At 46.3% G+C, this 19,510-nt stretch overlaps 1 protein-coding gene across 1 annotated transcript in view; it reads right to left on the reverse strand.

Moving 5' to 3' along the window:
* Positions 1–6,337, reverse strand: part of ZCCHC7 (zinc finger CCHC-type containing 7) — a gene marked incomplete at its 5' end in the record, with an annotated part of 110,860 nt that extends 104,523 nt beyond the window's left edge. The window contains one exon of the mRNA XM_082497928.1: positions 5,650–6,337. Within this exon, the coding sequence (XP_082354054.1) occupies positions 5,650–6,337 (688 nt within the window). The remainder of the gene's footprint in view (positions 1–5,649) is intronic.
* Positions 6,338–19,510: the final 13,173 nt, after the last annotated feature.

Below are 19,510 nucleotides of genomic sequence, written 5' to 3' on the forward strand. Positions count from 1 at the left end.
AGCCATTTGGAAAGAGGGCAGAAAGGGAGGAAAAGTTTTCAGCTGCGTACTGAACAGCAGTGTTTGTGGACCAGCCATAACTTTCAGGATGTCAACTGAAGACAGAAGGGTACAGGTGAATCTTGATTTACCATCAGGAACCAGAGCTCACTTCCCAAGGCAAAGGGACATCTCCTTCCATCACAGCAAACGCTGGTGACTGAAGCTAGAAGGTTGCATGGGGAGAAGACTCTGTGCTGGAGGCATCAAAGAGCATTATTTGTTTACAGAGAATATTAAAAATAATAAGGCCATTAGACAAGAGCAGGGCAGGCAAGGAAGATGTAGAGGAGTTAACAGAATAAGGAGGTATGCCTAAGTCCTTTCCTGTAGGAGTTATTTCTGACTCCAGTGGAACCTCAGCATCCCCATTTCAGGGACTCAGACATAAAAACAGACTCATCAAATGACTGACACAACCAGCTACTCATAGTCAGAGAATTGTTCACGTTTCACTTTCCTTTTTAATGTGAAGCAAACTGGACACTAGACATGCAATGACACTGTCACGGAGTTTCGGGGGATGAGGGAAAGGAAAAGGCTTCACCAATCACTACACTCTATGTCCATTCTTACTGATACTACAAACTCTGAAATAGTAATTTACATATTGTGTAGTCCCCTAAGTACTTATTCTCGTTCTTTAGAAACCCTGAAAACGTAACTGTGCACATCTCAAATTAATTTAAATGATTTAACAGAGAATATCTTTGAGAGAATAATTTGCCAACATGCGTATTTTTTAAATGCATTTCTTCTTTTGGATTTAAAATTTTTATGTTTACATTTCAGCAAAGGAGTCCTTTATAGAACTGAAGTTCTATATGTTGCATAAGCTCAATAAACAAATTATGGTTACTTTACATTAGGAAGATTTATGGCTTTTGTTCCCTAAAACTATTCTGATGCTGTTTTGGCTTTTCATTATATACACATATACCACCAATTTATTTTAAGCCTGTGTCTTTGCATCCCCATCACCATACACATTAGAAACAGAGCAGCTGAACTGAACTTTTGCATGCCGGAACTACCTGAATAACATTAACTGGAATTTGGGATGCAGTTGAGGACCAGGGGTCTGACCAGAGCCCAGCCCTGCGGTACCCCCTCTGCCCCAGGTGCGTGCCTGCATCGGGGCCAGCACCAGGGCATGGCACCCCACTCCGCCTGTTGTGTACAGCAGGGTCAAACAGATCATCATTAACCTGTTTACAGATGGAAAAAATGCACAAAGTTTAAGGCTTTCCACAAAGTCTTGCATACATAGAAAGGCAACAGCTAAACCAGAGATGTGCGTGTACAACTAGCACCTGCTCCCAAACGGCTGCACGTACCTGATGCATGTTCCATACATACCACAGCTCCAGGCACGAGGCCACTGTCAGCAAAACCACTACTGATGTGAGGCAAGGTGCAAGAAGGGGCTTTGAGGAGATTCTGACATAGCTTTGAGAATAAAAATCAGAGTAGGAATCACGGAATCACGGAATTTTCAGAGTTGGAAGGGACCTCTAGAGATCATCTAGTCCAACTCCCCTGCTAAAGCAGGATTGCCCGGAGCACATTACTCAGGACTGCATGCAGGCGGGTCTTGAAAATCTCCAGAGAAGGGGACTCCACCACCTCCCTGGGGCAGCCTGTGCCAGTGCTCTGTCACCCTCACCGTAAAGAAGTTTTTCCGTGTATTTGAACGGAACTTCCTATGTTCTAACTTGTGCCCATTACCCCTCGTCCTGTCACTTGGAACCAATGAAAAGAGCCTGGCTCCATCCTCCTTCAACCCACCCTTTAGAAACTTGTACGCCATAATAAGGTCTCCCCTCAGCCTTCTCTTCTCCAGGCTAAAGAGTCCCAGCTCCCTCAGCCTTTCCTCATAAGGGAGATGCTCCAATCATCTTAGTTGCTCTTCGCTGGACTCACTCCAGCAGTTCCCTGTCTCTCTTGAACTGGGGAGCCCAAAACTGGACACAGTATTCCTGTTGTGGGCTCACCAGTGCAGAGTAGAGGGGGAGAATGACCTCCCTTGACCTACTGGCCACACTCTTCCCTATGCAGCCCAGGATTCCATTGGCCTTTTTGGCAACAAGGGCACATTGCTGGGCCATGGATAATTTACTGTCTACCACGACCCCCAGATCCTTCTCCTCAGAGTTACTTCCCAGCAGGTCCGCCCCTAACCTATACTGGTGCCTAGCATTCTTCCTCCCCAGGTGCAGGACCTTGCACTTGCTTTTGTTGAACCTCATTAGGTTCTTCTCTGCCCAGCTCTCCAGCCTGTCCAGGTCACACTGGATGGCAGCAATGCCCTCTGGGGTGTCAGCCACCGCACCCAGTTTGGTATCATCAGTGAACTTGCTGAGGATACACTCTGTCCCCTCATCCAGGTCATTAATGAATATATTAAACAAGATTGGACCAAGTATTGACCCCTGGGGGACACCACTGGTTACAGGCCTCCAACTAGACTCTGTGCCGCTGATCACAACTCTCTGAGTTCTGTCCCGCAGCCAGCTCTCAATCCACCTCACTGTCACCTCATCTAGCCCATACTTCCTCAGCTTCCTAATGAGGATGTCATGGGAGACAGTGTCAACAGAAAGCCTTGCTAAAGTCAAGGTAGACGACATCTATGACTCTCCCCTCATCCAGCCAACCAGTTATAACATCATAGAAAGCTATCAGATTGGTCAAGCACGATTTACCCTTGGTAAATCCATGTTGACCACTTCCAATAACTTCCTGTTCCTCAACGTGTTTGGAGATGACATCCAGAATGAGTTGCTCCATTACCTTCCCAGGGACAGAGGTGAGACTAACCGGTCTGTTGTTCCCTGGGTCCTCCTTCTTGCCTTTTTTGAAGATCAGAGTGATGTCAGCCTTCCTCCAGTCCTCAGGCACCTCTCCTGTTCTCCATGACCTTTCAAAGACGATGGAGAGTGGTCTAGCAATAACATCCGCCAGCTCTCTCAGCACTCGCGGGTGCATGCCATCAGGGCCCATGGACTTACGAATGTCCAGCTTGGCCAAGTGGTCTCTGACATGGTCCTCCTCAACTGAGGGGAAATCTTCCTCTCTCCAGAGAGGAGAACAGGAGAAGAACAGTTATATTTACGAGCCTCTTGTGTGACTGTCCGTGACGTCTCATTTGAGCATCACAAAAAATGTTTACATTGCCCACATTAAATGAAACACTTGTAGTTCCTAAGAGTATGACAGGTTCATACAGTGCAGGAAAAGTCTGCTCCCGTTACATGCTTTGAATATGGCTTGCTTATTTTCAACATCTATGAATATATCTATATGAATAAGAAACATTACTACACTTGTCACAAAACCATACCATAAGTTAGCAAAACTGTATCCTGATGTTGACCTCCCGTACTGAATTTTAAAAGCCTCTCTCAGTTAGCATTGGCACACCTTCACTAGAATAGCACAAAGAACGAAGACATGAATTTTCACATTACACCTAGTAAGCATAATCACTCCAATAAATTAATTACAGAATGTTTCTCAAAATGTGTATATGTAATTTTGAAACATGCTTAAAATCTCAAGCACTGCTTAAACACTTTTCTATCTGCTGGTTTTTGGGTTACCATCAGCAATTTTGTTACATAAATCCAAGGAAATACACAGAGTAAACCGAACAAAAGAAACCTAATTCCAGGTCATTTGCCTGCCCAGCAGTTATGAGAAAAGTAAACGCTACCCAGAAAATGTATTAACTGTGCTATGGACAAGCTGAATTGCTGTTACAGCAGTCACCACACAGCACCAAACATTTGCTCCCCAACAGGCAGAATAATTTAAGAAAAAGATAAGCTAATTAGCTGTAGTTTCAAAGAAAAGGACAGGATATGAAAATACAAAGAGAAAGATATTAATGAAATTTAGCAACTTCAAGTTATTTCCTAGAAACTGCATTTTAAAAGATTTTTAGGGAGAAAAAAAAAAATCACAGAAATTCCAAATATAATATGGCTCTCTGGGGTTCTGGCATGGCAACGGAATGCTCTGCCACTCTTCTGGTATTATGCTGGAACAGAGAAAGTGTTTCTTAAATCTCCGAGGCTTGGGCAAGCACACCACCTGAGATTGAGCGCACTCTATGGTTTGTTTAGCAATGGACTATGGATAGCTATGCAAAAACATACACAAGAACAACTCTAAGCAAAAAGTTATTGAACATTTATGGGAAAGAAAAAGGTGTTTTACCAGAAAAGAAGGCAAAGACAATTTCTCAGCTTTCCCCTCTCAAACAGCTTAGTAGCAGCATGTGAACAGCTACCTGGCCGCCCTGAGGAAAAACTTTGCTAGAATCAGCCTGCAGATCAGTGCTTGCAGAACATTTAATTTCCCTGCACCCAAACCCACCTCATTTACATGTGTGCCAAGTAAAATTATGGTACACTTCTTTTTTTTTTTTAAATTAAGAAAAAAACCAAAGTCTTGCAAAGGTCACCAGTGCTGCAGCTGACCTGGCTAGCCCTGCCACCAAAGCAGCCTTCTCTCAGACTGGCAGTGGATGCTGTTCCTGGATATGATCTTTGTGCTTCAGGAAACCGGTGGGCAGGAAATAAGCATGGCTGATTGTCTAAGAGAGTTTTTAGATCCTGGTGATATGGGATGTGTTACTATCTAAAAACTATATGTTTTTAGTATGACTATTACAAACACGTATCTAAAATCTGTCGCACTAACCATCATGTTTACTAACTTTCTGCATTGTACCGTGGAAGAATATTTTGCAAAATACCAACATGTTGGATGTTAGTCTTAGTGGTTGGGGATCTTTCTGAATTATTCAGTGAAGAATCCATACAAGAAGTTACAGTAAATTTTAGCCCAACAGCCCAAACTGCTAGACTGCTGAAGGAGTGGTTACAGTACCTGCTTCTGGAAGGAGAACCAGCTCAGAAGGTCTCCCCTCTGTTCCCTGCCCTCTCCTGTCACAGTTCGTCCCTTTCCTGAGCTGTAACTTCTCTGGTCTGGCATACAGCAAAGCCTTAACAAGCACTGGTGTCTGCACCGCTGAGAGGCAATGAGGCAAGGCAGACAGGGCAGGGGGGCAGAAATGTCATCATGCGAGAAGAGGAATGACACTAGTCCCTGCATTATGAGCATTGATTACTTTCCTACCCTGCAGCACTTTACAGAAAACTTTTTATTGTTACACAGTTCCTACCTCTTATTTTCTTTATGGCTTTAGTCCTCAAACTGTTTTTTTCTGCCTGTTTTGTTTACAATAAGAAACCATTGTATTCCCTCTTTATTTTACTGCCCTTCACGCTGCAACTTCTTATATGCTCTTAGGAATACAAAATACACAGAAAGTTATAAAGTTCACAACATGAATCACTCTGATATTACTTCTGAATTTCTACCAGCAAAAATGCTGTCTTTCCATATATGACACTACTGAAATAATGGTATTGAAATGGTATAAATAAACGGCTATTTCCTTCATCAAAGTTTTGCACCCATCATTACACATTCCAATTTACGTTCTGTTTAACTTTCTTTACAAACATTGGCATCAGTATCCTTGCAGACAAATCCTCCCACATACAGAAGAACAAACAAGCAATTAAAATAAGTACTAACCGTCACTGACAGGAGTTGCACAGCCTTCAAGGTTCAACATTATATCTTCATCTCTGTCATCTGCACCGGCTCCCAAAAGCATCCAGCTCTCAACATTATCATTTTCAGATATCAAGCTCTCCTCCTCTGAGCTATCATCTATTACAAACACATCTTGGATGGCATAAGCTCCGGCAGAATTAACTGGGTCACGCTCCCCACTAGTGCTTTTCTTTTGCCCTGAAATGTCAGTGCCTGATCCAGCAGGATACAGAGTATTACATCCAGCAGCTTCAGCACGATTTGGTGTGGAAGATCCTGGATAGATATGTATTTTACGTTGAGCTAAAAAGCTTTTCGACTTCTTTGCTTTGCTTTTGTAAACACTGTCTTCATCTGGTGTATCAGACAAGACGATGATCTCAGGATCATGTGAAAGCTGAGCACCACAATCAATGAATTCAGTGATTTTCTTGTCTTCACACTGTTTCTCAGCTAGAACTGAACTATGACCCGTGCCTCCCGCAACATCATCTTCTTCATCCATTTCCAGTGTGCTCATTTCTCCAAGATTCTGGGAATAGTGGATCTGACTATAGAGATGAAATTCCACCTCGCTATCAACACTCTGCTCACTGGATGACTCCTCATTGTAAAGTTCATCTTCATACACTTCCGTATCCTCATCAACTTCATATCCAACAAACATTCTGGAAAGCGAATAGTCTGTTATCTACAAAAAATACAAAAGGTTATATGAGAATGGTCATGAAAGTATGCCAAAAAGCACCTCTTAGATGATACCTTCAGTCTTTCTGAAATTGCTAAGGTTAGTCATAGAGGTCTGTGTACGGAAGATAAAACTGAGCGGACTTAACAGCTGCAACAATCGATGCTCAAATCCATAATAGCAAAAGCTACTTAAGGGTGCATCTGGTTTAATCTTAATTGCTACTTTAACCTCAACTACTTTGGCTTCTGAAAGTTGCACTTAATGTGCTCTCAGCCTCCACAGCTCCTCTCCATCCTGGGTCCAAAATCAGGGTACCTGCATGGCTCTGGAGGCAAATGAGTGTCTCAATCTGAATTTCAATCATTATGCCAACTAGTACTAATTCTGGGTACTTTGCAACTTGTTTTACTAAGTAACATCTTATATACATACCTGAAAGAGCAAGGAAGGAACATTCAGCAATATTTGACAGAAGTAGCCTGGAGCCTAACTACACCTGGGCTGCAGAGCCACCTGAAGTGGCATTTCAGAATTTAAAGATGATATGCCTGCAGTGTCTGCCCAGCTTAACGTTAGCTACAACATCTCTGTGCTGCTATCAGTTAAACAATAATCATCTACAACCTTTAATGGCCTTTTTGCTGCATCTAGGACTAAAGTCCCAATTTCCCTTGTCATGTACTCAGCAATACAGCTTTTTAAACAAATATGCCATAAGAGCTGGCTGATGGGATAAAGTGCACCCTCAGGAAGTTTGCAGATGATGGAAGACTGGGAGGGGTTGATACACCAGATGGTTATGCTGCCATTCAGAGGTACCTCAAGGGGCTGGAGAAGTGGGCAGAGAGGATCCTCACAGAAGTCAACAAAGGTAAATGACAAGTCCTGCACCTGGGAACGAGACATGCTGGGGGCCCACTGCCTGGATAGCAGTTTTGCAAAAGAGGACCTGGGGATGGGACAAGTTGACCATAAGCCAATACAGTTCTGGGAAAAAAAGCATCCCGGGCTCCTGTGAGGGAGGTTATCCTTCTGCTCTGGTCAGTGCTCACGAGACCTTGTCTGATATAGCTCTGGGCTCTCAAGTGCTAGAAAAGATGGACATACTGGAGTCAGTGCAGCGAAGGGCACTAAAACGATTAAGGGATTGGAGCATCTGTCATACGAGGCCAGGCTGAGACAGCTGGGACTGTTCATCCTTGAGAAGAGGCGGCTCAGGGGGATCTTATGCCTGTACATAAATACCTGATGGAGGGAGGGAGTAAATAAGACAGAGCCAGGCTCTTCCAAGTGGTGTCCAGTAACATGACAAGAGGCAGCAGACACGAAAAATAAAACACAGGAAACGCCACTTAAACATAAGAAAAAAACCTTTTTACTCTGTTGCCCAGAAAGGCTGTGGAGCCTTATCCTTAAAGATGTTCAAAAACCAGATGGACATGGCCCTGAACAAACTGCTCTAGGTCACCCTGCGTTGAGTCAAGGGGGTGGGATGAGACAATTGCCAGAGGTTCCTTCCAACCTCAACTATCCTGTGATCCCAGCCCAAGGGCGAGTGTCTCCAGAGCTCACTGTCTGCTCCCTAGCCAAACAGCAAAACCGGAGACCTTCTCCAGTTACTGTGCCTAATTCATGGGATACATTATTTCATTTACATGGAGGAGGGTAAAGGGAATACTTTCTCTGAAAAGTCTGTCTTTATTTCTGTGTTACAGTTACTCCTAGGGCCAAAAAAAAAAAAAAGCCAACAAGCTTTTTTAGACATGAAAACTGTCAAAGAGAGTTCAGGTTTTTAGGTGTGGAAGGAAGGGGCCCTGTTTTGTTTGAATTCATATACTGACACACAAGTACAAAAATTTAGATTTGGAAGCCTTATACGTAAGTAGTTTCTGCGATTATGATATTTAAAGAACCCAAAGGCTCTTATTATGACATCTTTCTGTGCACACCCTGCAAGAGTCCTTTCCTGATCATGACAGATTTGACCTCATTTGTATTCCTGTTATACCAGAAGTCCAACTAAAGAGGAAAATGTTTTTCCCACAAAAATAAACAAAGCAAAACTACATAAAATATGAGTGCACAAGCAGGAAAATACAATGCTCGGTGACAATCCATGTGCTGTACCCCTTTGTTTTTAGGTTTCCAGTGGATCAGCATACATCATTCAATCTCACCTACACAGCTAAAGACGTCACTTTGGTCATGGCCAGCTGAGATCACGTCCAAAGACCATCACCAGAACCCTACTCACCCACCCATGTGCTCAGCTCCGCTATCTCCTAATGCACTCAAGTCGGTTTCTAACCTACAAATACAGCTCTAAAACTTAACAAGTGGAGGTTATAGAATCCATTTCAAAAGCTCTCCTATCCACACAGTGACTATAACCTCCTGGAAACTTTTATACCTGGCAACACAGAACTCTAGGTAGCAGCACAATGCATGCAGCAATAACCTCAGGATAATGTGGATATATCTGTACCTGCTAGACTCTGCCTCTCTCATCCGGGTGCTTAGGTAAATATAGTATCTATTATGCCAAACAAAATATGAAGGAATGAGGTCAGAATTTGGTGATAATAGACACAATAAACCTATTTTATACCAGTATTTAGGTTTGGATGCCATATACTGGAGAAAAAATGTAAAATGCTCGTCACCTGGACGGTTGTAGGTAGTAAAAAATTAAGACAGAAAAACACCTGACAGACCAAATGAAGCACCCACACTTAAACATTTCTCTGAACTTGATGTGGGGCCATCCTTTCAAACAGGTCTTACTTAGCCTGTTCCCATCCACACGATGAGAATAAAACCAGAGCTGGCTCCAGTCAAGCACATTTTCAGTATTACACTGTGGTTATGGGATGTGTGAAAGAGAGACCTTCAGTAACATTGGAAATGAAAGAATTCCCCTGAAGCATGGTGTAATTTTACTGATACTTACAAAGCCAACTGAATTCAATCACTCTTTCCTACCCGTTCTGCCACCCATAAAGTCACACAAAGTAAGTACATGATCATTGCTGAAAACACGCAGCTAAACAAGACTGCTGGATCTCGAGTGTCAAAAAGCACCCAAGGAGGTGACTCACCGACACTTCATAACAAAGACAAGAGTAAGATGAGGCACAAAACCACACTTACTTTGATGTATCCTCCCCAGAAGCTCAGGTCAAACAACAGCTCCTCCTCTCAGGTCCACACACACGACTGGAATGACAAAGGGCTCTTCCTCTTGCTCAGCATGTGTGGCAGGCCACTGGGAAACAAGAAACATCAAACATCAGCATCACAACACAGTCTGAAGATATCTAGTTCCACTGTTCAGCATCCTCAAGTTCAGGCAACAGCTATGCCCCACGTCTTAACCACAGAGTGAGAAACACCTGTTTCAGGTGTTTGGCATCAAAGCAGACAAAAACATGGCCTCTAGGAAAGGGAAGAGGAGCTCAGCAGACAAAGTTTTCCTGTTTTTCAGATTGTCAGCTCTTCAGGTTGAAGCAGTCTCTTACCATATTGATACTGATAGTCAAACAGAGAAAAACGTATCTGACTGCCAATCTTCAGCAATTCAGGTTTCCTTTCACCAGTGAAAGGGTTTGACTATGGGCAATCATCCTTTTTGCTACTAGCTAGACTATGACAAAGACATCCCTCGTATCTCAGTGTGAAAACTACATTAGAAATAACAGTCCTGCGCAGACTAGCTGATTGGGTAGGTAATACAGGCTGCAAAGAGCATAACACACTAACACATCATACTTTGGAACTGTCCTGCTTTACTTTTAAAAAAAACCCCAAACTTCAAACCCTAGGCCCATCCCTTCATCAAGAGAAATCCTATTCTTACCTGAACCCAGAGCACAACTTTCCTCACAAATACCTGACTGCCTCTCTGGTAGGCCCTAAGTAAGAACAGTTCAGGTAAAGGGCTAATGACGTTACAACAAAATTAAAAAATCACATCTATCTGAATGTCTTTTAACCACTTCCAAACAAAACTCCAGATGGCTATAGTTAGAAATGGCAGGAGATAATTTTCCCAGATCATTTACAAAGTTAGATTGCCAGCATGTTTTGTCCAGTCCATTAAAAAATCCAACATCCCACACTTGATAAAGTAACAGAAGTTGGCAGCAGCACAGCGCAATCAGAAGGGAGGTACTGACGACAACTTGCAGGGAGGAAGAGCACAAACAAGTTAATCAGAACACCCACAGCAACTTTCAAGCTACATGCAGGCAGCTACTTTCTCAGCCAAAATTCCAAAGCCGCTTGGAACACAAGATAAGTGCAGAAGGGGCTTTGCATATGTGGCAGTAAGATGCCCAGGCCATTCCCACTTCATATGCCTTGTTTCTTCCTACCAACTCCTCCTTTCCTCTGCTTAACTCCATTACTTCTGCTGCTTTTACTTTTTCAACCCTTAAAATCTTTCAGAGCTCACACAGTAACCTTTTCCTCTATTCCTCTTGCCATTTGAAATATGCGTTCTGCTTAACTTCAAATATTGAGGTTTCTTAAAAGAAAAAACTATTAAACAACAAATGAATTGCAAAAAAGATTACTTTTTTCATCCTTTGTAAATACGACTTTTCAGATGAGTGTACTATTCCCACCACAAATCAACAGTGAAATCCAAGTATTTCCTTTTTTTTCTTGCTCTCTGCCTGATCTTTGCAGTAACGTCAAATCTAACACTTTATGACGAAGGCTGCATTGAAAATACAGCAACAAATATATTCTTTGCTGTCTTAGGAGATAAAGGCAAGACATAACCCTACCATCAGTCTTTCTGTTACATACAGGAACAACAATAAAAAGGAAAAGAAAGGTCTTTTGAGGAAATTACCAAAAACTTCCTAAAATCACAACTATCTATTAGAACAGAGGTTCAGGCAACAGAGTGGCAGGAGACATCAAGACTTTATAGCTGTGTGCAGATCAGACCTTTTCTCAGTTTTTTATTTACTCACATTTGTGATACACGAACTGCCTGGTACTTTAGACTGTTAAGATACTGCACAGGTACAACCAACATGAAATTGACAAAGAACTTATATGTTCAAATGCAGTTAAATTAAATCTTTCATTTCAGTTGCTGTAACTGCTTTTGTACCCTTCATAGAAGTTGCATTCCTCTTTTGGGGGAAAGATAAGCAATCAAAATTATTAATTGTTATGAAGTGCAGCACCAAAATAAAAATCTTTGTTCTTATTGCAAATGGTATGCAAATGTCAAATCCGTATTTAAAAAAAAAAAAAAAAAAAAAACAAACAACAATATACGGTTATTATCAGAGTGCAATGTCAGGAGACAGTTTTTTTTCTTCACCTGTATTGTGTTTCTGTAACAAACATAATGCAGATCTTATTTTGGCTTAGGGGGATAACCAAGCTGTACTCAAAGCAGATGAGAAAGAAATGATTTTCATTTGCCACCCAAGGTGAGCTGTGCAGCCGTCAGACACCCGGAGTCGCTCCCCACACCAATGCACTCAATCAGCAGTAGAAATGTCCTCACAGTGAAACAGTTAAAAATGTTGTGAGGTAGATTCCAGGGAAACTATCCCCTCAGTTTTCACAAAGCAAAATCTGACAAGTACGTACTGCACCTATCATCTCAGTTTCAAAAAGCCAAGAAAAAGGCCAACAGCACCATAAAGGTGATCTAATGGTGACATTAGTTATTTTTGGCTAAACTTTGCCACTCACTTCTTCCAAGGATAACCCCCGTTGCTCAATGCTGAGATGTAAAACTTGCTGTTATGTTGATCTGCAGTGTTTGAGAAAATGTTTATTTTCTGTACTTTCTTTAAATACAGTGCAAGTAAGTGTAAAGCAGAGAAGAAAAGCTTTAGAGAAGAGGTTAATGTTTTTTCTAGTCACAAGCTATACCTTCAGCAGTTCACAGGAATGTATCTTCCACACCCAAACTCTGGAAAATAACAAAACATTCGAAGTTTACTTCCAGGCTTTTGGAAGTTGGTTTGGTGTTTTTTTCCCCTCAAATGAATAGATTTTGCTTTTCCTTAGATCAAGACTGAACACGGCCGTGCCAGTGCGAAGGAAAAAGAAATGCCGAGTATCTGGAGCAGCAAACGGGAAAACGAGGGGGAAACGGTGCACGGGGTACCGCTCCACACCGCGGCCAGGTGACACCTCAGCGGCACCGGGACGGGCACCCAAGCAGGGCCCGCGGCCGCCCGGCAGCCGGGGCCTTCACGGCGAGGCCGTGGCGGAAGGGCCGGGACAGGCCGGGCCGTCACGGAGGGGGTCGGGGGCGGCGCGGGGGAAGGTGTGCCGGGCGGGGCGGCGGGGACGGCGCGGGGAGAAGGGGGGGGTCGGGCGGCCGGTGCCGGCGCCGCTCCCGTACTCACTGCCGGCCGCGCCGGGACACGCCGAGCAGGAAGTGGAGGCAGACGCGCCCCGCACCACCGGCTGCGTAATTCCGGCCCCGCCCCCCCTCCTCCCCGCGCCAGCCGCGGGGGGAGGCGGGGCCAGCCGCGGGTGGGCGGGGCTGCCGGGAGGTGGCAGCAGGAGACTGAGAGGCTGAATCGGGGTCTCCTCCAGGGCCGGACCGTTTAACCATGTTTGTGCCACAAAAAAAAAAAAAAAATCATCCGAGGGCTGGAGCCCCTCTGCTGTGAGGACAGTTTGGGACAGCTGGGGGTGTTCAGCCTGGAGAAGGGAAGGCTCCGGGGAGACCTCAGAGCCCCTTCCAGTGCCTGAAGGGGCTGCAGGAGAGCTAGGGGGGGGGGGACTCTGGATCAGGGAGGGGAGCCATGGGACGAGGGGAACGGTTTGACACTGAAAAGGGGGAGATTTAGATGAGATACTAGGAAGAAATTCTCTCCTGAGAGGGCGGTGAGCCCCTGGCGCAGGGTGCCCCGAGGAGCTGTGGCTGCCCCATCCCTGGAGGTGTTCAAGGCCGGGTTGGACGGGGCTGGGAGCTACCTGGGCTGGGGGGAGGTGGCCCTGCCCAGGGCAGGGGGGGGGACTGGATGACCTTTAAAGGTCCCTCCCAACTGAAACTATTCTGTGCTTGTATGATTTTTTCAATCCAAAACAGTGGCTGCTTTGGAGAAGGCAGAGGATTTGGCTTGTGACGCTGCAGGGCAGTTCATAGGAGAAAGCATGCTCTGCGTCAGTGATGAATTTGGCAGAGCTGCTGAATCCCCATGGACTAACCTGAGCCAGCCTGCGCCGTACCACGCAGCCCGGCCCTTGTGCTGTGCAGTGCCAGGCACGTCCCTCATCTGCAGGGTGATCTTCCCTGGCTGGCGACAGCCGCGGACGAGCCCACAGGCAGCACCCGCTTGGTCCCAGCAGTTACACCCCATGCCTGGCTCTGCCTTTGTTCAGGAGTGCAGCAAGTTCTCATGCAGAACTCTGTTCTGTCCGATAGTACAAATGATGAGTAGGGCTGTTTTATTGTAAGAAAACCTTGTAACGGCCCAAACGACCGAAGCGGGGTACCCCTTCCATGGATGGGACCTCCCTGGTTGGAAGCTTCTTTGGTGCTGCACAGCTTGCAGTTTACAGCATCTAAAGGGACCCAAAATTACCTATGCTACTCTCTCTTTATGGTGTTAGCTCTAATAATTAGCATTTTCGGTGGTACTTTATGGAGCCTTAGTGCCTTTCTTACTGGGATCGTAATGAACTAGCACCTCCCAGTGCAAAAAACAGCTGCCTCTTCCCTGACTTGCTAATACAGGGGTTTTAGTCATTACTCTGATCTGGCAAGGAGAGCAAGTGATCATGTTTCTTTATTGTGCTGTCTGAATTTTAGAATGAACTTTTTCCACCCTGGAGGGACACAAGCAGCATTGCAGATTTTCAGGAATACGGAATTGTATGAGGATTTGCCTGAAACTGGAATGTTCAGTAAAAGCCCACTTCATATTTTTCATCTATAAATGGGTTTGGATATCATTGTTTCATAGAATCAAACATTCTGTCATTCTGTAAGCTGAATTTCTGCTTTACACTGCTTTACCTCCTGCTGATGGCAGCAGTTCAAAGATTTTCCTATGCAGCTTACTAAAGATGAATAAAAATGAATGTAAATAAGAGACTTTAAGGGAGCTAAAGTCAACATCTGAGGTAAAAGTTCCCTCCATGTAAAAGCATGTTTCAGAAACAAAATCAAAATGATTGATAGAAATTCTCAGTGACACTCTGGTACCCACCTGGAGCGTGTTGGAAACACACTTTCTTTTTATTGTGTTTTGATTTCTAGTTCAAGTACTTACAACCAATAGGAAGAGCAAGCAGTTGTTCACTTAAACAACAGCTAATTCTTTAACACACTGTGGACTCTCAAATAACTATTTGTCCTTTTTCTCTTGAAAGCAAGCCTCTGTGCAAATTTAGTTTTCCAATATTCTGTCATTGTGACAAGAATTCTCAGCGTGCAGCTTTTGGTTGTGTTACTTCCATGGAAATCTCAGTGGTTTTAGCAAGAACTGCTCTTCTTTGCTTGGTGCAACGCTGGAGGAAACGGGCCAAGCAGCCACGTGTCTTGTGGGGCAGCCCCTCTGCAGCAGCCACTGCCCACGGCCTGTGCACGGACGCGGTCCTGCGCTGCTGGGAGCGGGAACACACCGGCTGGGCTCCAGGATCACCTCCAGGATCAGCCTGCTCACCTCTGCTTCTGTGACCGGGCCAGCAAGCAGCGTGGCCAGCAGCGCCAGCCGCCAACACCAGCCCCGCTGCCTCCTGTGCTCATGGCTCAGGCACACAAGACTGCAGAGGACTGTGGTTCAGCACCAGCTGTGGGCATGAAGGAGGCTGTTAATAAGTGACTGCTGCTAATGAAAGTCAGTCTTGTTTTGAAGTTCAAGCTGGCCTGATTTATTCTTCTTCTGAACGCCTCCATCACAGCAATCTCTGATTCCATCATATGCATACCTGTGCATGCGTTTGGTGGCAGCACTGCTCCTCTTGCTTGTGCAAAGGCCATCTGACCCTGCACAGCCCCACGTGGCTGCTCCTTCCTCACACTTGGCACAGACCCCAGCGCAGTCCGATGGTGCGGCAGCACCGCTCCTGTGCCGGCTGTCGGGGATTCCCTGTGGCTGGGGACTGCTGCATCCAGCAGCCAAGCAGAGGAGAGGCTGCTGCTGCACTGTGTCCCCAGGCTGAGCACGTTTCCAATGGGCACACGAGGGGACACACACACACAGAGCACACATAGACGTGGGCATGCAGCTGGCCACGCAGATCAACGGGGACAGACACCACGGCACCCATGCAGACACAAGCAGCACCAGTGGCCTTGTCTTGTTCCCCCCTCTGGCAGCTCAAGATGCAGGTCCATTAGAGGAAAACAGGCATGTATTCACATATGTGTGCATATTTGTTAGGTTAATGATTGGACTAGATGACGGTCTTTTCCAATCTAGGAGATTCTGTGATTTTGTGATTCTGTATGCAGGTCCATACGTACACCACACAGGTCCTGCCAGGAGCTGTGGCTGCCCCGATGTCCCCAGCTGCCACAGAGCAGGTCCAGCCTCGCTGGCTTGCTCTAGTGAGCTCTCAGATGCTCTGGTCTCCCCACTATCTGCCTCTCTGACACTGGGCTACCAAGCCTCCTGCCCTCCTTGCTGGCCAGCACAGCTTTACGTTTGGTAGCAATTGTCCTCACTGGCGTGTGCCCACACGACAGGGACACACCGTGTCTCTCCAGGTGCTGCACCAGCACACATGGCCCCTCCAACCGGTGGTCCAGCTCCTCTGGGTGGCTCTAAGACCTCTGTACAAAGGTGGGCACACAGCCTAGAGAGCCCCTCACTTGTTTTCACAGGAAAACAGTTAGCTGTCCCATTTAATATTGCCAAACAAGGTCATATTAGAGTCTGCATAGTGTGCTTCTGCTTTCACGGGCGCAACAGGCCTGATGGCCTACAGCAGGCAGCAGCGGGGAGTCGTGCAGGGCACCCGAGAAGCGGGGGAGGCGAGCAGGAACGAGTGAGCAGACACAGGGAGCCCTGCGGGAGACTTCAGCTGGATCTGCTGCCTGCTCACCCTGCAGCTCTGGAGCTGCTCCTCGTCCTGCCCTGGGACAGGCGCCTGCCTGGCTGCCGGGAGGAGCAGGGCAGACAGACACGTGTGCGCTGGTGCATCTGCTCAACCCAGAGCTTTCATTTTTCATTTCATTTTTTGTAGGTCTTTCAGACTTCGGGGGTTTCCTTAATGCAGTGCTAGTACTCTATTTTCAACATTACTGGCATGTAATTACAACCTGCGCCTTGCCTCTGGGAACGTTAGCACAGGTGTGTGCATGTTGGCGGCAGAAGTGCCTCTCAAAGGGCAAAATGATCTGATTCTCTGATCCGCTAGGCTTTGGGTCAAGAGAGACGGGAACAAAAAGTGACCCACAAGAATGAGGGTTTTATCTTCTAGCAGAGAGAAAGCAGACCCTGGCAGAAACACAGCCGTGACACCTGGTACTCGCAACAGGTACTCTGATCTAATCATGACACTTTTCAAAACAAAAATGTTTTTACTGCCTCTGGGTATTATGAAACCTTCTCAAATGTACCAGATAATTAATCATTGTAAAACATATGCTGTTAATATGATTAAAGTATGAGCTGGCATTGCAAAACATTGCGCAACTGTGGGGGTCCTGAGGACACCGATGGACTGTGTTGACCCGGGGCTGTGTCTTACCCCCACCAGGCCTGGTCCTATCCCCTACCTGCAGGCTGGCACTCCGGCCAGCCTTGGCCTGTCCCCATCCCCACGGAGGTGCCCAACGCCCGGGGCTGGTGCTGCCCCAGTGCCCCCTGGCTGTCCTGCTCCTGACTGGGGCAGTGGGATGGTCACTGGCCACTGGGCCTTGCCCAGTCAGACCACTCTGGGGCAGCTACTGATGTGGTGTAAAATACAGAGAAAGACCTCATGTCAGGCACCTTTCTTCACAGTATTTCCAGGAAGCAAAATTCCATATTTCTAGAATAAGCAGCAGAAAGATTAGAGGATTTGGGTTTAGCACTGACTACAGTGGTATTTTAAGCTTGCAAGAACTCATTCTTGCCAAATTTGACCGTGAAAGGAAGTTTCTTTTTGGTGGCGTCATTGCGGAAAGTCAGCAGCCGCCTCTGATGCACCCTGCGCACAGTTGCCTGTCCCCACAGCGCCCTGGGGCCACCACTGCTCTGGGGACACAGGGGAGACGACAACAGCCTCTTCAGCTCGCCAGTGACATATTCTCCTCCATGCTGTCAGTTCACCAGCCCAGTCTGGGCCATATGTATATATATATGTGACTACCTTGTGATGGACGCGTGAAGGTCAGTCTTAATATGGTTTGTATTGCTCTGGTTTGCATTGGTGTTGATCATAGAATCAATCATGGAATGGTTTAGTTTGGAAGGGACCTTGGAGATCATCTAGTTCCAACCCTTTTTCAGCTCATTTGATGGGTACAAACAAACCAGCACAAACTGTTCCACCAAATGTGTGCCAGCAGCATTCACTATTAGCCTCACCCAGTGGGACTTAGTGTCTTCTCTGGGTCTTCCAGTGCAGTTTCTCTAGTCCAGCCAGTTCTATCTGCAGATGAGGTAATCAGGAGCCAGGATAACTTTTACTGAGCTCTACTTGAAAGCAGCTACCACTTTGGGAGAGCACTGAAGCACAGTGGTTTAGGTGTGGCGCTGCATTTCTGAATGTCATATGGTGTGGGAAAAGCAAGGCCACATATTTGCCTTATCGTGTTTCCCTCTCCTTGAAGAAACCGCTCTCGTCAGAGCTTTTATGTCACATTGTCCAAGTGCATCCATCCTAGGTGGGGAAGTGCCACAGATCCGTTTTAGATGTGCTGCAGCATACTTTGCTGCTGCAGAGAAGCAGAGGGAGTTGCTTGCGTTCAGTGCAATGGGATTCATGTGTGATCCTCAGGCACTGGCGTTTTCACCCTCGCAACCTTTCACCGTTGGGCAAATTGAGCCCTGCTGCTGCCTTTGCTTCTGAGCATTGTTTCTCAGGAGGAACGATAAACTCCCCCCGAGATGCCCCTGAACCCGTTACAAACTGTTCACCCCCTCCCCTGAACAGCCTGTCTCGTGCCAGTGACTCACTCATGAGAGGAGAGGACATCAGCTCAGAGATTCAGGTTCTGATGCTCATACGCGGCCAGGAGACAAGGAGGTAGCACCTCCTTTCCACCCCATTCCTGGTGCTGTGAGACATATGTGGTTGTGTTCTGCTCGGCTTGTGGAGCTGCAGTCCCTCCCTGGAGAAGGTCCCCTCTTCCTCCACAGCTCACAGCTTTCTAAGCTCTTCAAGGTGGAAGGAGGCATCTTTTTGCAGCCCAGAACTGGGCTTCAAGGCCGCAGGGAGTGGTGGCTGCTCAAGGCATCTCTTGCAAGGGCAGAGCAGCAAGTCCAGGCTGCAGCACAGTGGCATCCTCCACACTGGACTCCAGCCAGTGGATTCCCCTGCAGGCCATCTGGGGAGCAGCCAAACGGCTGCACAACCTCAGCAAGAAGAAACGGGCATGCCAGAGTCTGGCATGGACATCCCTAACAGGGAAATCTGTGTGGGCTGCAGAGAGGGAGACTTTGCAGCATCTCCAACTGCTTGGGAACACTCTAAGTACCCTTGAGTCTTCCAGGTTGCAGGAGTCCAGTGGAGACCATCGTTTTTCGGCCACAACCTTTATGCGATTAAAAGAGACGAGGGAAGAAAGAGGAAGATTTTCCATACATGTAAACTGGCAATTTACAGTCCAAATGCCAGTAGGTGGCACCCAAGAGTGCGCAGCATTGTTGGCAGCCGTTGTGCGAGCCTAGCTCCTCGCTCACTAGAGACATCCTCAGCCTCCACTCCGCTCTCCCCCGAGGACCAGGGAAGCCCTAAGGGCTCTGCCGCTCGGGTGGACAGCTGTCAGAAAGGACCGGCAGGAGAAATTATGATTTTTCCTTCGGTTCTTTTCAAAATCTGTTTGATGCTGTAGGAAACAACATGAAGGAATCCAGAATTAGCCTCAACAGTGTCACTCATCAATAAGGTGCCTGTGACAGGACACTGGTCTCTGTTGCTTGTAACTTTGCTAGATGTCAGCCCTGTGAGGTAAAATGCCTCTGAAAGCTGCTGCTTCACCTGGCACTCCTTTGAGAATATACA

This window comes from Vanellus vanellus, assembly GCF_965231255.1.
Source record: "Vanellus vanellus genome assembly, chromosome: Z".
Taxonomy (NCBI): Eukaryota; Metazoa; Chordata; class Aves; order Charadriiformes; family Charadriidae; genus Vanellus; species Vanellus vanellus.